Source organism: Ochotona curzoniae, unplaced genomic scaffold, assembly GCF_017591425.1.
Source record: "Ochotona curzoniae isolate NIBS_2020 unplaced genomic scaffold, NIBS_Ocur_1.0 patch423, whole genome shotgun sequence".
Classification (NCBI taxonomy): domain Eukaryota; kingdom Metazoa; phylum Chordata; class Mammalia; order Lagomorpha; family Ochotonidae; genus Ochotona; species Ochotona curzoniae.
This window is the reverse complement of record NW_024466999.1, coordinates 938,569-953,982: the sequence shown is the minus strand read 5'-3', so window position 1 is coordinate 953,982 and position 15,414 is coordinate 938,569. Positions and strand designations below refer to the sequence as shown.

The 15,414-nt window shown below is 38.6% G+C and overlaps 1 protein-coding gene across 1 annotated transcript in view; it reads right to left on the bottom strand.

The window, feature by feature from the left end:
• Positions 1 to 700: 700 nt before the first annotated feature.
• LOC121167696 (telomere repeats-binding bouquet formation protein 1-like) overlaps positions 701 to 15,414 on the bottom strand; it is a 33,101-nt gene continuing 18,387 nt past the window's right edge. The window contains exons 13-19 of the mRNA XM_040997251.1: positions 13,466 to 13,623; positions 10,797 to 11,134; positions 8,191 to 8,255; positions 7,785 to 7,880; positions 5,442 to 5,591; positions 5,082 to 5,144; positions 701 to 1,100 (exon numbers count right to left, since the gene is read on the bottom strand). Of these exons, the coding sequence (XP_040853185.1) occupies positions 922 to 1,100; positions 5,082 to 5,144; positions 5,442 to 5,591; positions 7,785 to 7,880; positions 8,191 to 8,255; positions 10,797 to 11,134; positions 13,466 to 13,623 (1,049 nt within the window). The 3' untranslated portion in view covers positions 701 to 921. The remainder of the gene's footprint in view (positions 1,101 to 5,081; positions 5,145 to 5,441; positions 5,592 to 7,784; positions 7,881 to 8,190; positions 8,256 to 10,796; positions 11,135 to 13,465; positions 13,624 to 15,414) is intronic.

Genomic DNA, 15,414 nt, shown 5'->3' with positions numbered 1-15,414 from the left:
GACCCTGGGAGGCAGTAGGTCATGGCTCAAGTAGTTGGTCCCTGCCATCCACCTAGGAGACCTGGACTGATAGAGGCTGAGTTTGATCTGACCCAATACCAGCTGTTGTGGGCATTTAGGAGAGAGAGGAGGAGGAAGTGATTCTTAGACTGGAGCCCAGGACAGGCTCCTCGGTCACATAGCATGCCAAGAAGCATTTTCAGGTCCATAAAACCTCACTGAACCTAGCACAGAAGCTGATCCCCTACCTGGCCCTGCAGGCCACATTTCTGTTGGGACATATTTTACAAAGCAGTGTCTGGTGGTCAGCCTCAGGGGATGTGACACTGTCCCATTGCAGCATGAAATGGCACAGCTTGTCACCATGAAGGATACCAAGTGTGAGAGAAGGGAAAGGAATAATCACTTTTGAAAACCTAAAGCAAATAAACATATGCCAAAAAGAAGTGAACCAAATCACACAATATGGAAGCATTCAAAGCAACTGCAAAATCAGCTTTTAAAACAAGAATGTTAATTAACAAAATGTCAAACAACGATTTAATATGTGGGAACTCGGCTGAGCAGCTTGGGCAACTATTCTGTTTTTCTGAGTTCTGGGGAGGGTCTTTGGCAGTGAGTAAGACGCTGATTACTTTCCTCTCTGAACCATATTCTTTGAGCTTAAGGAAAAGTAAGACTATATTCACAACCGTTTGGCCTTATGATAAATTTTTCTTAACATTGAAAGTACATTTACCTTATAAACTGTTGCAATAATTACAAGAATTCCAGTATTACAAACTGTTTAATTATCATATCTCTGCTTCTACAAATTCTGCCTTGGAAAAGTTTAGACAAATACTTAAATTTTTTGTATTTTTCAAGGTTTTTTAAGAGATCAAAACTAAGCTATGACAATATTTTCTGCCAATCAGGGAGTTAGACACTTGGAGCTTTGGTCAGCTTGTGATATTTGTGAGCAAGGTCCACAGATGTCCGACCTTGTTGAAACGGGAAAGACCATAAAATCAAATTCCAGTGATTTCCCATTTTCTTAACTCCACTGAAAATGTAACTTATTTCTTCTTCAGTAAAATTTTTACGAATTCTTCTTTTTTCTGCAATTGAGAATTGTAGAATATATTAGTACCTGCTGAAAAAAAGCATTTTTTGAGACCCAAGTAAGTGCTTAACTTATTCCAAGGTTATGAATAACAGAGATGATGTCATATCTAGGTTACTCCTCATTGAGAAATCCAAATATAAAGATTTATTTATTATTATTGGAAAGGCAAATTTACAGAGAGAAAGTGGTATAGAGGTTCATCTTCGATCCACTGGTTCACTCCCAAAATGGTCCCAAGACTGAAGTTGAGTGTAACTGACACCAGAAACCAGGAGCCTCTTCCAAGTCTCCCACACAGGTGCAGTGTCCCAGGGCCTTGCATGCTCGAGAATCCCATATGGGCACTAGTTCATATCCCAGCTGCTCTACTTTCTTCCCTTTCAGTTCCCTGCTTGTGGCCTGGGAAAGCAGTAAAGGCCAGCCCAAAGCCTTGGAACCCTGCACCCGTTGGAGAGACCTAGAAGAAGCTGCTGGTTCATAGCTTCAGATTGGCTCAGCTCCAGCCATTGTGGCCATTTGGGGCAGTGAACCAGTGGATGAGAGTTTTTTGTCTTTCCTTCTCTCTGGAAATCTTTCCAATAAAAATAAATAAATGTTATATAAACATTCAGCTTGATCAAAACTCAAATTGGTTGTCCTATGGGAAATGGAAAGGAAAGGAAGATTTTAACTTTTTTTTAAGGGATACTTTCTGTAACAGAAAGAATGTATAGCTGGGGTGATGAAGTGACATGCAGGCTAATCCTTTGCATGCAGTGCAGGCATCCCATATGGGCACCAGTTTGAGTTCAGCTGCTCCACTTCCAATCCAGCTCCCTGATAATGACCTGGGAAATTAGTGTAGGATAATGGCTCATGTGCTTGAGCCCTGAACCCACATGGGAGTTCCTGGCTGTCAGTTACTGATCAGCCCAGCTCTGGCTACTGTAACTCTTTTAAGTTAAAAAAAAAATTAGAAAAAGAATACATAGTTGATATCTATGAATATAATTTTTTCTGATGATGATTACTAGCTAACCATTTGAGTTTTCATTGATTTTTTTTTAAAGATTTATTTTTATTATTTTTTCATTGGAAAGGCAGATATACAGAGAGGAGAGACAGAGAGGAAGATCTTCCGTCCAATGATTCACTCCCCAAGTGAGCGCAACGGGCCGATACTATGCCGATCCGAAGCCAGGAGCCTCTTCTGGGCCTCCCACGTGGGTGCAGGTTCCCAAAGCTTTGGGCCGTCCTGGACTGCTTTCCCAGGCCACAGGCAGGGAGCTGGAAGGGAAGCGGGGCTGCCGGGATTAGAACCGGCGCCCATATGGGATCCCGGGCGTGCAAGGCGAGGACTTAACCACTTGCGCCACCGCGCCGGGCCCGAGTTTTCATTGATTGTTAATTCCTGGTGGGAAGGAAGACTCTTCTATATTGCCAGTTAAAGTTACTGCTGACATCAGAAGGGTCAGGTATAGACATGCTGGGCCATCCTTATAAAATCTAGTATGTGCCGAGATCCCATATGGCACCGGTTTGTATCCTGGCTACTCCACTTTCCATCCAGCTTCCTGCCTGTGGCCGGGGAAAGCGGTAGAGGATGACCCAAAGCCTTGGGACCCTGCACCCTTGTGGTGACCTGGAGAGGCTCCTGGCTCTTGGCTTCAGATTGGCTCAGTTCCAGTTCAGCTTTGGCTGTTTGTAGCCACTTGGCAAGTAAACAGTGGACAGAAGATCTTTATTTCTTACCTCTCCTTCTCTGTGTAAATCTGCCTTTCTAAGAAAAATAAATAAATCTTTAAAAAGCATGATTAAAATAAAATTTAAAAGAAAAAAAATCTCATTCTTACAGGCCCAAACCATTAGCTATTTGTTCACGTTTTAAATAACCACAGTGCATACCTTTTCAAGCAGAAATGTCTTTCTAGCAGAAGGCTGAGAAATCAATGTAATGTTTCTTAACAATATCTAGAAAGCAAGTTCCATGAAGGCAGGGATATTTCTCTATTTTGTTCACCACTGTATTCCTAGTACCCAAAAGAGTAGCTAACAAATAATACACGGTGATCAGTAAATACCAAGAGAAAGAAAGATTCTTGGTAACAACCATTTTGAAACTCTCAATGAAGCTGCTCCTTATGTTTGAGTCTACTAGAAACTGTTTATCCAGAAACTGGTTTTAGCTTCATTTGCTCAAAATGAATTGAGCTCATTTTAATCAGGAATGGATAAATTAGTATAATTTTGGAGATACTGAGGCTGTATGGTTAACCAACCACCAGCCTTAACACTGTGGCTACCATTTCGCCAAGTCTTACACTTAACGTTTGCCCCCAAGCCCTCACATGTTCCTGAAGAGTATGGGGCAGTACGTAGATCTACAGAGTGTGGAAGGAGTACATAGATTCCTCTTCTTCCTGGATCCCCTCTGTGGCTGCTTCGTATCAGCCACCATGGAAGACTGGCAAGGATGCTGAACTACACAATTTCCCATTTCCACACTTTTCCTAGAGACCAATTCATCCTGATAAGAAAGCTCCCTGATAATTGAGGAAATCCTTCAGTGCTAAGATAGTACAGTGGCCACGTCCCAAAACGAAAAATACAAACTTAATTGTAAATAAATAAATGGTGGTAAATGTCTTATTAAGAAAGGGAAATTCGTTGACAGGAAAAAAAAAAATTGCAACATATCAAGTATTCCTGGCCTGCTTGTGAAAAAAGATGTAAAACAAACAGAATGATTAACTTTCTGAAAATTCCTTTCTAATTACTAAAAAAGCAAGCCAAATTATAAACTGCTCATCCAAAAAAGATGTGTGGTATCTATGAGCTGAATGCCACCTCAAATACTTAGGGTCACTCTGTACAATCAATGTTTGACCATCATTATGCCATTTCATGAGGCTCTGCAGGTGATTTAATTTCTACATCTTTTTAAATGACATGTTGCAGAAAAAACAATCTGTTACTAACTTAATGTCAAGTTCTTGACAAGAATAAGATTTCCAAAGGCAACATGTTTCTACAGAAAAACTAACCCTTTCTAATAATTTCTACAAAAAACATTACTTCAAAAAGTGGGTTCCTCTATAGTGATACTTAGCATTCATTCGCAAGCAGAATGTTTCACCTAGCAAAAAACTATATATTTGGAATTTCTTCCAAAGTTCTGCAAATTAAAAATAGTCAAATAAACATATGTGGAAAAATGCTTCCTGCATATACCAAGTACAAATGTCTCTGTAACAAATAATGGTGGCAGTATAGATTTATTCATTTTCAGATTAGTTTGATAAGCAAGGTACTATACTATCTATTCTTACCATGCATTCTAGCTTCATAGGAATAGAAAGAAATGTTAAATTTCTGATATTTGGAATGGTGATAAAATTGAAATGTTAACCCTTTAGTCAAATAAAATTCACATAATTAAGAATATTTTTTATTTTTAAGCAGGGTTTTAAGGTTCATACTACTTGCCTATTTGGTTTTGAACAACTGAGGCAATTGAGCTATCTACAAAGTCTCTCTGAAGCACTTGTGCATAGCAGAAGAAATGTGTTTTTTTTTAATTAAAATAATTGAAATAAAACTTCTGTAAGAAATGCGTTCTTAAAATAGAAATGTGATCCAGAACATAGACAAGGGCTTCTGGAAAAAGAGTTGCATTTGAATTTCAATTCCACTATTTACCAACTCCATGTACCTTAAAGTGGGAATAAAGGAATACCTACATTATAGTATTATAAAAATAAAAAAAAATACTATCTACAAAACACCTGAAACATTAGCAGGTACTTAGTGAATACTGATTTCCTCAGCTTCTTTCCCACTGGGTGAGCAAGCAACAAGAAATTCTCTTTGTTCCTCATCAGAGAACAGAATTGTCATTTAAAAGCCATGCATGATGCAACTTAAAGCAACCACACAGCTGTCCTCTTCTTTCTTAGGAATACATAAAATTTATTTAAAAATTAAATATATTCACTTATTCCTCTGGGAGCAGATTCAATATTGAGTTGTCGCCGTCTTCGTGGAGTCAACAGAATTTCTGAAACATATGGAACATATTTAGCACATTTAGTGTTTGAATCAGAATGCAGCATATTAATTCTATTAGTATAATACTTTTCTCCCCCTCCTAGTGGGAATCCTTACAGCATTAGGAAGAATTTTAAAAATACCAGAGAGCAAGACTACTCCCTGGGTTCACCTTAAAATTACTAGTTACTTAGAAACAGCTTTCTTCTTCTACATATTTTACTTGGGCTTTTAATATGCTTAAAACTTTAGATGACAATTCAGAAAACAGTCATAATTATACTTTCAAAGGTGCTGAATTAATTACTTTTGTTACAGATAAGTGATTTCCTTAGTTCATTTTTATATCTGTCTTCTGCTTCCATAATGACTTTGTGACGATCACATTGGTATGGGCAAGAGTGTAAGAGGTTGCTAAAATTTCGGCTATTCACAGATTTTCCCACGGCTATGCAACCTAAAAGAAAACAAATTAAATTGATGTACAAAAATATCCAATAACAAATTTATGAAAACAAATATCAATGATGATGATTGATGTGATATCAGGAACTTAAATATCTCAAGAAGTCAGGTGAGAGCAAAAACAACAAACACAGTCCAATGAGGTATGTGTTGGAATTAGAAGATGAGCCCAGAGTTACGTTGATAAAGGAGCATCTGACTTGGTCTTCCTCTGACTTGGTATCTGACTTGGTATTCCTCTTAGGAGGAATACTCAAAAAAGGTGATTCATAAGACTGGTCAATGTGGGTTTTTTGTTGTTAACATTTTAGTATAGAAATTTCAAATACAACATTAAAGGGAAGAATATGAGTCCTCAAGCATGATTTCCACATCTTCAATATCATGGTTACTTATATCCTAGCAACATCCGCACTTACTCTGCTCTGTCTCCATCAATGTGGATTAGATTATGATGCCTGAAATTTGGATTAAAGTATAATTTCATCCGTAAATACTTCAGTTACACCATTAACACATTATGAGTTAAAAAACAACAACTCAGGGCTGTGACGTCGTGAGTAACGTCCTGCATCCTGTGTAGGCACCATTTCGTGTCCCAGCTGTTCCACTTCCCATTCAGCTTCCTGATAATGTAACTAAAAAAGCAATGGAAGAATGCCCAAGTGCTTGGAAGCCTGCACCCAGGAAGGAGACCTAGAAGAAGCTCCCGATTCTGGGCTTTGTGCGGACTCAGCTCCAATCACTGCAGTCATTTGTCCTTGACTGCTTTCCCAGACCACAAGCATGGAGCTAGCTGGGAAGTGGAGCTGCCAGGACACAAACTAATGCCAATGTGGGATCCTGGACATGCAAGGTGAGGACTTTAGCTGCTAGGCTACTGCGCCGGTAGTTTGTACTTGTGATAAAAGAATTTCAAGGAATGATAATCAACATTTCAAAGAAGTGAAAGTGATTAGGAAAGGTTGACCTTTGGGACAGTGGTTAAGATATCACTTGGGAATCCACATAACATCCAGATTTGACGATCAGTTCTGCCTCCACTTGCTTCCCATTAATGTGCACCATGGAAGAAACGGGTGATGGCTCAAGTACGTCAGTTACTGTCACCCCGGTGCAGAGACTGAGTTCAGTCTGGTCCAGTCATGGCTGTTGCAAGCATTTGGAAAATGAGTCAGCAGATGGAACTTCCATGTCTACCCTGCTGCTCCAAACTTTAAAATCAATGAACAAATTATAAACACACATATACGATTTCAATAAAGGAAAGAAGAATTTTTCAAAGTAATTTGATTTGAGATTAAAAGGAAGTTTCAAGTAACCTTTAAAGTTTAGGAGAATGACAGTTTTAAAATATCATATTTCATTAAAAAGTTGTATTTCAGGATAATAAACTAAAACTGAAGGAAGCCAAGAAGGGAATCTGGCAATATGAGAGTATATGAATACTTAAAAGGATAGTAGATCAAACAATGTATTGGGACTTTTAAGACGAGAAAGCAGAGGACAATTTAGGGTGGACAAAAGGATGAATAGAAAGGGACTGAAAAGATATTTCAATATAAAAACAAAGGCAAAAAAAGACATGGAATTCATGTTACACACAGCTAGACATCAGCTTTAGAGTGACACAAATAATGTCTTCACCCAGAAGGAAAGCACGATAATATCTTCAGCTGAATATAGAGTGACTTCAGTTTTCTCCTTGGACAACACAGAACAAAGAGGAGATACCAAGGTGTAAAAGAGGAGGAAGAGACGGAGTAAGTGCTATGGGCCATTTACAAGAGTCCTGCAGGGAAAAAAGGTATGCAACACTAAAACATTTATATACTACAGATTTTAAAAAGATATTAACATTTCATGTCTATATTTGGAGAATAAGTCAGAATACATATGTATTTAGTTGCCTTTTGAAAACATAAAAAAATATTTACTCAAATTTATGGATGGTATTGTAATAAAAAAGGAATAAAATGACAAGAGAGAATAAAGTAATAAGGGTGATGACTGCTGATTCAGATAAATATCAGGAGCTCAATGTGTTACAAAAGATTATTTTATTACTTGCTTCTACAAAAAGAAATTAAGTTTAAGTCATACATGCATAACCATTATAAATTCTAGTTAACATGTATCAAGTAAAGCTTTAACTATGAAACAGTAGCAATTAAAACAGATTTACCTGAGCACCTATATTTCAATGTTTTGCAAGAACTGTCGGTTGCTAAAAAACTGGTGACTTCTTTATTTATTATATCTGAACATAATGTAAAAGGATCTGCAAAGGATTATAAAACACAAGATTTCTTGAATTAACTAAAAAGGATCTGACATTTACAACATTTATTAGGTATCAAGATTTTCATAAAGTTTTGTGCAGTACTACATAGCCAGTCTTCCTGGTAGGTAAACAAGAAAGGTTCTGGAGAGCAATATAGAAGTGACAGAGACATTTACACCAAAGAGACAAGTGTGTGACTTACACTTAGGAGTAAAGACATATCAATGTATATATTTTTTTGTTTTATTAGTCATCTAAATATCTATTTTCTTAAAAAAAAATGAAGAAGAAACAGTTTAAATCATACCTGTAACAGGTAACTGCTGCTTTCTATTTTTGATAATGTGAGTTGGATGTTTAAAAACTTGGTCACTAGAAACAAATAGATACCAAATTAACAAAAGTAAATACCACTATTGTAGTAAAATGGGGAAAATCTGTCGGGGGGTGGAATGTGAGCCTATATAAAATTGTACCACATAATTCAGAATTCAGAATAAAAATATATTAAAACAAACAAAAAAGGTAAATACAACATTGTACATGTGGACAGACATTTTGCATCAGGTAGAATTACAGGGCTAGAATTGCAGCACAACAAGCTAAGCTGCCACCGGTGATGCTGGCATCCCATCTAAGTATCTAAGTACCTTGAGTCTTGGCTGTTCCACTTCTGCTCCAGCTTTCTGCTAACATGCCTGAGAAAGCAGCAGAAGAGAGTTCAAGTATTTGAGTCCTGGCCATTTCTGTGGGAGACTAACAAGGAGCTCCTGGCTCTAGGCTTCAGCATGTCTCACCCCTGACCGTGGTCTCCATCTATGAAGTGATTGGAATTGCCTTTCAAGTAAATAAATAAATCTTTAAAAATTATTTGGAAAAAAAAGATTTATACGGGGGAAAAAAAGACTTATATTGGAAGGACAGATCTATAGAGAAGGTAGAGATAGAAAGATCTATAAGAGGATTCACTCACTCCTCAAGTGGCCACAGTGGCCATGACTGAGCTGATCAAAAGCCAGGAACCAGGGGCTTCTTCCAGGTCTCCCATGCAGGTTCAGGGTTCCAAGACTTAGGGCCATCCTCCATTGCTTTCCCAGGCCACAAGCAGGGAGCTGGATGGGAAGCGGAGCAGTTAGGACACAAACTGGTGCCAAATGGGATCCCGGCACATGCAAGGTGAGGACTTTAGCCACTGAGCCACTGTTCCAGGCCCATAAATAAATCTTAAAAGAATTGGTTTGGGCCTAGAGCGGTAGCCTAGTGGTTAAGCTCCTCACCTTGCATGCACCAGTTTGTGTCCCGGCAGCCCTGCTTCCCATCCAGCTCCCTGCTTGTGGCCTGGGAAAGCAGCAGAGGACAACCCAAGGCCTTGGGACCCTGCACTCATGTGGGAGACCAAGAAGAGGCCGCTGGTGCCTGGCTTTGGATTGGCTCAGCTAAGGCTGTTGAGGTAACTTAGAGAGTGAACCAGTGGACAGAAGAGCTTCCTCTCTGTCTCTCCTTCTCTCTGTATATCTGACTTTCCAATAAAAATAAATAAATCTTTTTTAAAAACTGACATTTGACAATTCTTCTGGTCTAAATATACATATAGCCAGAACCTTATAATCCTTTTTTAATTTCTAAGATATATTTTATTTTTCTGATAGGGAGAGTTACAGAAAGAGGGAGAAATATGTTCCATCTACTGGTTCACTTCTAAATGGCTGCACAAGCCAGGGGCTGAAGCTGGGAGCCTAAAACTCCATCCCAACTCCCACGTAGGTGGCAGGGGACCCAGGTGCTTGGGCTATCTTCCGTTGCTTCCCCAGATATCTTGGATGAACAAATGTGTTTAACTACACTGTCACACTGGTAACCCACAGTACAGAAAAAGTAAAAGCTATAGACCAGAAATCACACATAGCAATAACTATAGCCATAGATATCTACCCATGTGTAGCTATTTTAGAAATGCTACACAGAAGCAAAAAGACATTTAAAAGAAATGTAAATATGAAAAACTCAACTGATATATTTCCAACTCAAATGAAGCAGAGATGTGGCTGATCATAAAAGAAAAAAGAATGACACGATGTAAGACTTGAGTCAGAAGGCAAGAAGGCTGACTCAGAAGCAGCCGACTTATGTCACCCACATCCCTGAACGATCAAGTTAAAATGATCAAGAATGGTCTTGAAAAGGAAAGGTGCATGGTGATGGTGTACTCTACCCTACCCAAGGCCTTGGACCATTCTCTGTTGCTTTCACAGGCCATTAGCACTGAGCTGCGTCAGAAGTAGAACAGCCAAGACTCAAACTGGCATTCACACGCGAAGCCAGTGCTGCAGGTAGAGGATTAACCTGCCTCTGGCCTCCTCCCTTCATTATTCTAAGCATTAAACAACACGGAAAAGATTTCAAGAGGAGCTACAGCTGCAGCAGCAGTCCCACAGGCCACATGAGAGAACACAGAATTGTATTCAAGATTAAACACAGAACAAACAAGAAGAAGCCCAAATCAGATTGTCCTTTTTCCTTTTATCATGTTAAATTTATAACCTAGTCTGCTAAATTGCTGATGGACCACCAACACATGTATTGGCATATCAGGTAGAGGGTTTCAGTTTAGGTTTCTTTCCTTTTAGGTTTTCATCCTTTCTAAAATTCAAATTTATTTCAGTCAATTTAAAATCCTTAACAGCTCCTTATACACTGTGAATTTGAAACAATAACCCTGAGTACGATACCAAAGCCTTTCAGCAACAGGTCCTTACCTCCCTATCCAAACTCCTTTTCCAACATTTCCTATTTTAGGCTCCTCCCAAGGGCATGTTTGAAGGTGTCTACATTCATCTCCTGTGCCTAACAGCATAACACACAGCACTGTGTAGACATGCTTGATAAATGATTATTAAAATTATTAAACTATACCCTGGTAGAGAAATAAGATTCTTCTTTTCAAAAGTTGTTCCTTCAGGTAATTTTTGATTGCAGCTCAAACTGGTTTTACGTAAAGTTTGATTTTGTCCACTCTCCCTATAACAAGCATTAACCGGATTTGCATTTTTTGATGCTATCTTCATTTGATCATCATTTTCATGTGCTTTGGACATGATTCCACGGGGCACATGACTCTGACGTTGTCTGGACTGCCTTTTATTCTTATCCTCTGCTTTGTTTCTTTCACCAATACTATCCACGTGAAGTTGTTTCAATGTATTCTCAATATTTGTATTCATGATACTCTTACATGTTTCTCTTTCTTTACCCTGTGATGTAAAAATAACAATAAATAAGCAATTTAAATATAATCAACTTGTTTTAGAAATTGCTTTATACTTCCTTTAAATCATGCAGGAGAAGTTTATGATTGTCAGAAGATTATATTATAAAAGAAATAGTTCACATCAGAAAATGAAGGAGTTTATCCAACAAATGATGTTAGGACAATTTAGTAGCCATCAGAGGAAAAAAAATAAATGGAAATCTCACAATTTATATAACAGTAAAGTCAAAATGGACCAAAAACCTAAATATAAAAACATGGAAATACATTCTAAAAGAAATCATATTTTAATATTCTGAAGAAATGGAAGACCTTTCCAATTGTTATGCAAAAATAACAAATCATAAGAGAATTAATATTCTTAAGCATACAAAATATTTTTAAACATTTTGATAAAGACCAAGAATGTTGAGGTGATGGGAATTAAAAAAAAAGGGTGGGGACTAGAAGCAAAACTAAGTGACAATCGAAAGATCTGAAAGTGATTTATGTCTATATATACACATATAGAAAAATCATATCTAGGAAAAATATAACTCTTAAAGTAGCATTTATAAAATATGACTACAATGAAATATCAAAGGCAAATAACAGTGTAGAAAGTGGACAAATTAAACAGACACTTGATAGAAAAAACAAATAGCTCCTTAACACATGAAGAAAGGTTCCATCCCTCTTGTAACAAGAGAAATATTACAGCTACATTGAGATGCTTTTCTCATCACATTGGAAAGGATCAGAAACAAGCATACCACCAAACATGACTGGCAGGAGTATAAACTAGTCTCTATGAAAGTTTTTTTGATCATTTCTTGGCCTTTTGATTAAAGTTTTCGGTATCTTTCATAATAAAAGCTGTGTATATCTGTATAAAAACTATCAATTACTTTTACATGTGCACAATGTTAATGTTAATTGCAACAATATTTATAACACCAAAAGTTGATAATAACATTAGCATTTATCAGAAAAGCTAGCATACACATTCAATGGAAAACTTTGCAACTGTAAAAGCAAAGAGGAGGCAGGTGTTGAGTTAAAATGCTTGCGTTGCACATAGGTTTGAAACCCCACTTCAGCTCCTGAATCCAGTTTCCTGCTACTGCAGACTCAAAGGAACCAATGATGGTTCAGGTAGTTGTATTCCTGCCAACCAAATGGGAAACCTAGATTGAGTTCCTGGTTCCCAGATTGGGCCCCAGCCAAGGGCCATTGCAAGCACTTTCTGTCTCCCTCTCTGCCTCTAAAATAAAGTTAAGGGGGCCTAGTGTGGTAGCCTCGTGGCTAAAGTCCTCAACCTGAATGTAATGTGCCAGGATCCCATATGGGCACCAGTTCATGTCCTGACTGCTCCACTTCCCATCCAGCTCCCTGCTTGTAGCCTAGGAAAGCAGTTGAGGACAGCCCAAAGCCTTGGGACCCTGCACCTGCATGGGAGACCCAGAAGAAGCTCCTGGCTCTTGGCTTCAGATTGGCTGCTCCATGGCCACTGTGATCACTTGAGGAGTGAACTAGCAGACAAAAGGTCTTTCTCTCCAGATCTCCTTCTCTCTGTAAATCTGTCTTTCCAAATAAACAATTTAAAAACAAGTTTAACATATTGCCTAGGACTGCCACACCTCTTATTAAAGTGTATGGTTCTAGTCCCAGCTTCTCTGCTTCTGATCTGGTATCCTATTAATGCACACACTACTGCCTCAATACTTGGGAACTTATTGTGCACATGGGACACGTGGATGGGAAAATGGGCTCCTGGCTTCTGCCTGGCCCAGCTCCAGCCACTGCAGCCATTTGGGGAGTGAACCAGCAGACAGAAGACTCCTATCTCTGCCTTTGTATGTGTGTGTCTGTTGCTCTGCTTTTCAAAATTTTTTAAATTTACAAAAATAAATAAACAGAAAAAAGAAAGAAAGAAACTCTAGAAAGTGGGCTAAATGTGGAGCTAAAAGCAAAGATTGGGCCTAGTCTTGTGGCCGAGCAAATGAAGTTATCATTTGCGATGCCAGCATTCTGTATGAAGAATGCCAACTGGAGTCCTGGCTGCTCCACTTCCAATGCTGCTCTATGCTAATGGTTTGAGAAGCAGCAGCATTACATGACCCCAGTGCCTGGGCCTGTGCAACAACGTAAGGGAACTGCATGCAGCTGTTGGTTCCGGACAGCAGCCCTGCGCAGTCTCAGCAGTTGCAGTCATCTAAGGAGTGAGCCAGCAGATGCAGGATATTCATTCATTCATTCATTCTCAAAACAAAGAAATACATATTTTAAAAAATAACAGAAAACTTTCTATACTTTTTGAAACAAAGAAGCCAACCTCATTGTCTTTTCTTTCAAGGTGTTCCAGTTTTTGTAGAATTTCCTTTGCTCTCTTCCAGTATGGTTCAAGATTCTTTGCTTTCATTTCTGTGTTCTTTAATTGTTCTGTATCACTTTCATCAAAATATTCTGCTAAACTTAAAGATAATTTCTCAGCTTTGTAAAAAAGATGGGGGGGGAGGAAATGTGAATTTATTTATCACCAGAAATGCTATTTTAGCACTTTAAATAAAACAACTTTATACTCCACTATAACCCTTCTCTAAATTTTGTCCATCTAGACTACCTTACCTGCTTAACTAGTACTGAAAATACATGGGAAGCGTTTGGCAGAGGTCTCAGACTCTAACACTCATAAGTAAAATGTTTAAAAAGAATTACTTTCTCCAAAGCTTTTTCTACTCCAGGTCAAGGTCAGGTTCTCAAAAATCTGTGTTCTATCTTTTCACAATCTATGTTAAATTACAGTAACACATCTCTCTCTCTTTTTTTTTTTTGAAAGGCAGATTTGAAAAGACAGGAGAAACAGAGCTAGAGAGAGATCTCTCATATGCTGGTTCACTCCCCAAATGGCCACAATAGCCAGAGCTGTGCTGATATGAAGCCAGGAGCCAGAAGCTTTATCCAGGTCTCCAACGCAGGTACAGGGGCCCAAGGACCTGGGCCATCCTCTATTGCTTTTCCAACCTACAGATAGAGAGCTGGGATAAGGAGTGGAGCAGTCAAGACAAGAAACAACACCCAAATGGGATGTCAATGCTAGCACATGGAGGATTAGACTTTTGAGCCATGGAACTGGTACCACATGATCTCATTTTAAAGAACATTCCATTACTATCTCTAGTTAAACTAGACTTTAAAAATACACAGACTGTTTCTTATCACATCCCCAGTGCCTAGGACACTGCCTGGAACAAAGAAGATACACAAGTCTTTTTTAAATAAATAAATGAATGGGAGCTGGAATGGTAGCACAATAGGATAATCCCCCATTTTCATTGGCAGCATCCCATAAGGGTACCTGTTTGAGTCCAGGCTGTTCCACTTCCAATCCAGCTTCCTGCTTATGAGCTAGGAAGGCAGTAAAGGATGGCTCAAATCTTTGGCCTCTGCACCCACATAGGAGACCCAGAAAGAAGCTCCTGGACTCCTAGTTCATGATTGGCTCAGCTCTGGCCATTTCAGCCATTTAGGTAGTGAACTAGTTGATAGAAAACCTCTGTTTCTCCTTCTCTCTATAAAATCTGCCTTTCCAATGAGGGTCTGGTGGGTGGGTCCAGTGGCTAAATCCTCGCCTTGCATGTGCCAGGATTCCATATGGGCGCTGATTCATGTAATGGCTGCTCCACTTCCCATCCAGCTCCTTGCTTGTGGCCTGGGAAAGCAGTGGAGCACAGCCCAAAGCCTTGGGGCCCTGCATCTGCGTGGGAGACCCAGAAGAAGCTCCTTGGTCTTGGCTTCAAATCAGCTCAGTTCTAGCCATTTGGCTATTTGGGTAGTGAACCAATGGATGGAAGAACTTTCCTTCTGTATCTCCTTCTCTATGTAAAATCTGCCTTTCCAATAAAAGTAAATAATGGATTTAAAAATGAATTAAATGAAATATTTAATAATATGCTTTATGATTAAATAATTACCTTAAATATAAACTAAATTTCACACATACCAGAAAACATATGACTTATCTCTATTGCTGTTTTTTATATGCTCTCTTCCACATGTTTTTATATGCTGTCATGTTCAAATTACACAGATACTTCGATTCTTGCCATTTTTTTTTCATAATATACATTTTTTTAAAGTATTTTTTTAAATTTTATTTTATTATTTTTTCATTGGAAAGGCAGATATACAGAGAAGAGAGACAGAGAGGAAGATCTTCCGTCCAATGATTCACTCCCCAAGTGAGTGCAACGGGCCGATGCTTTGCCAATCCGAAGCCAGGAG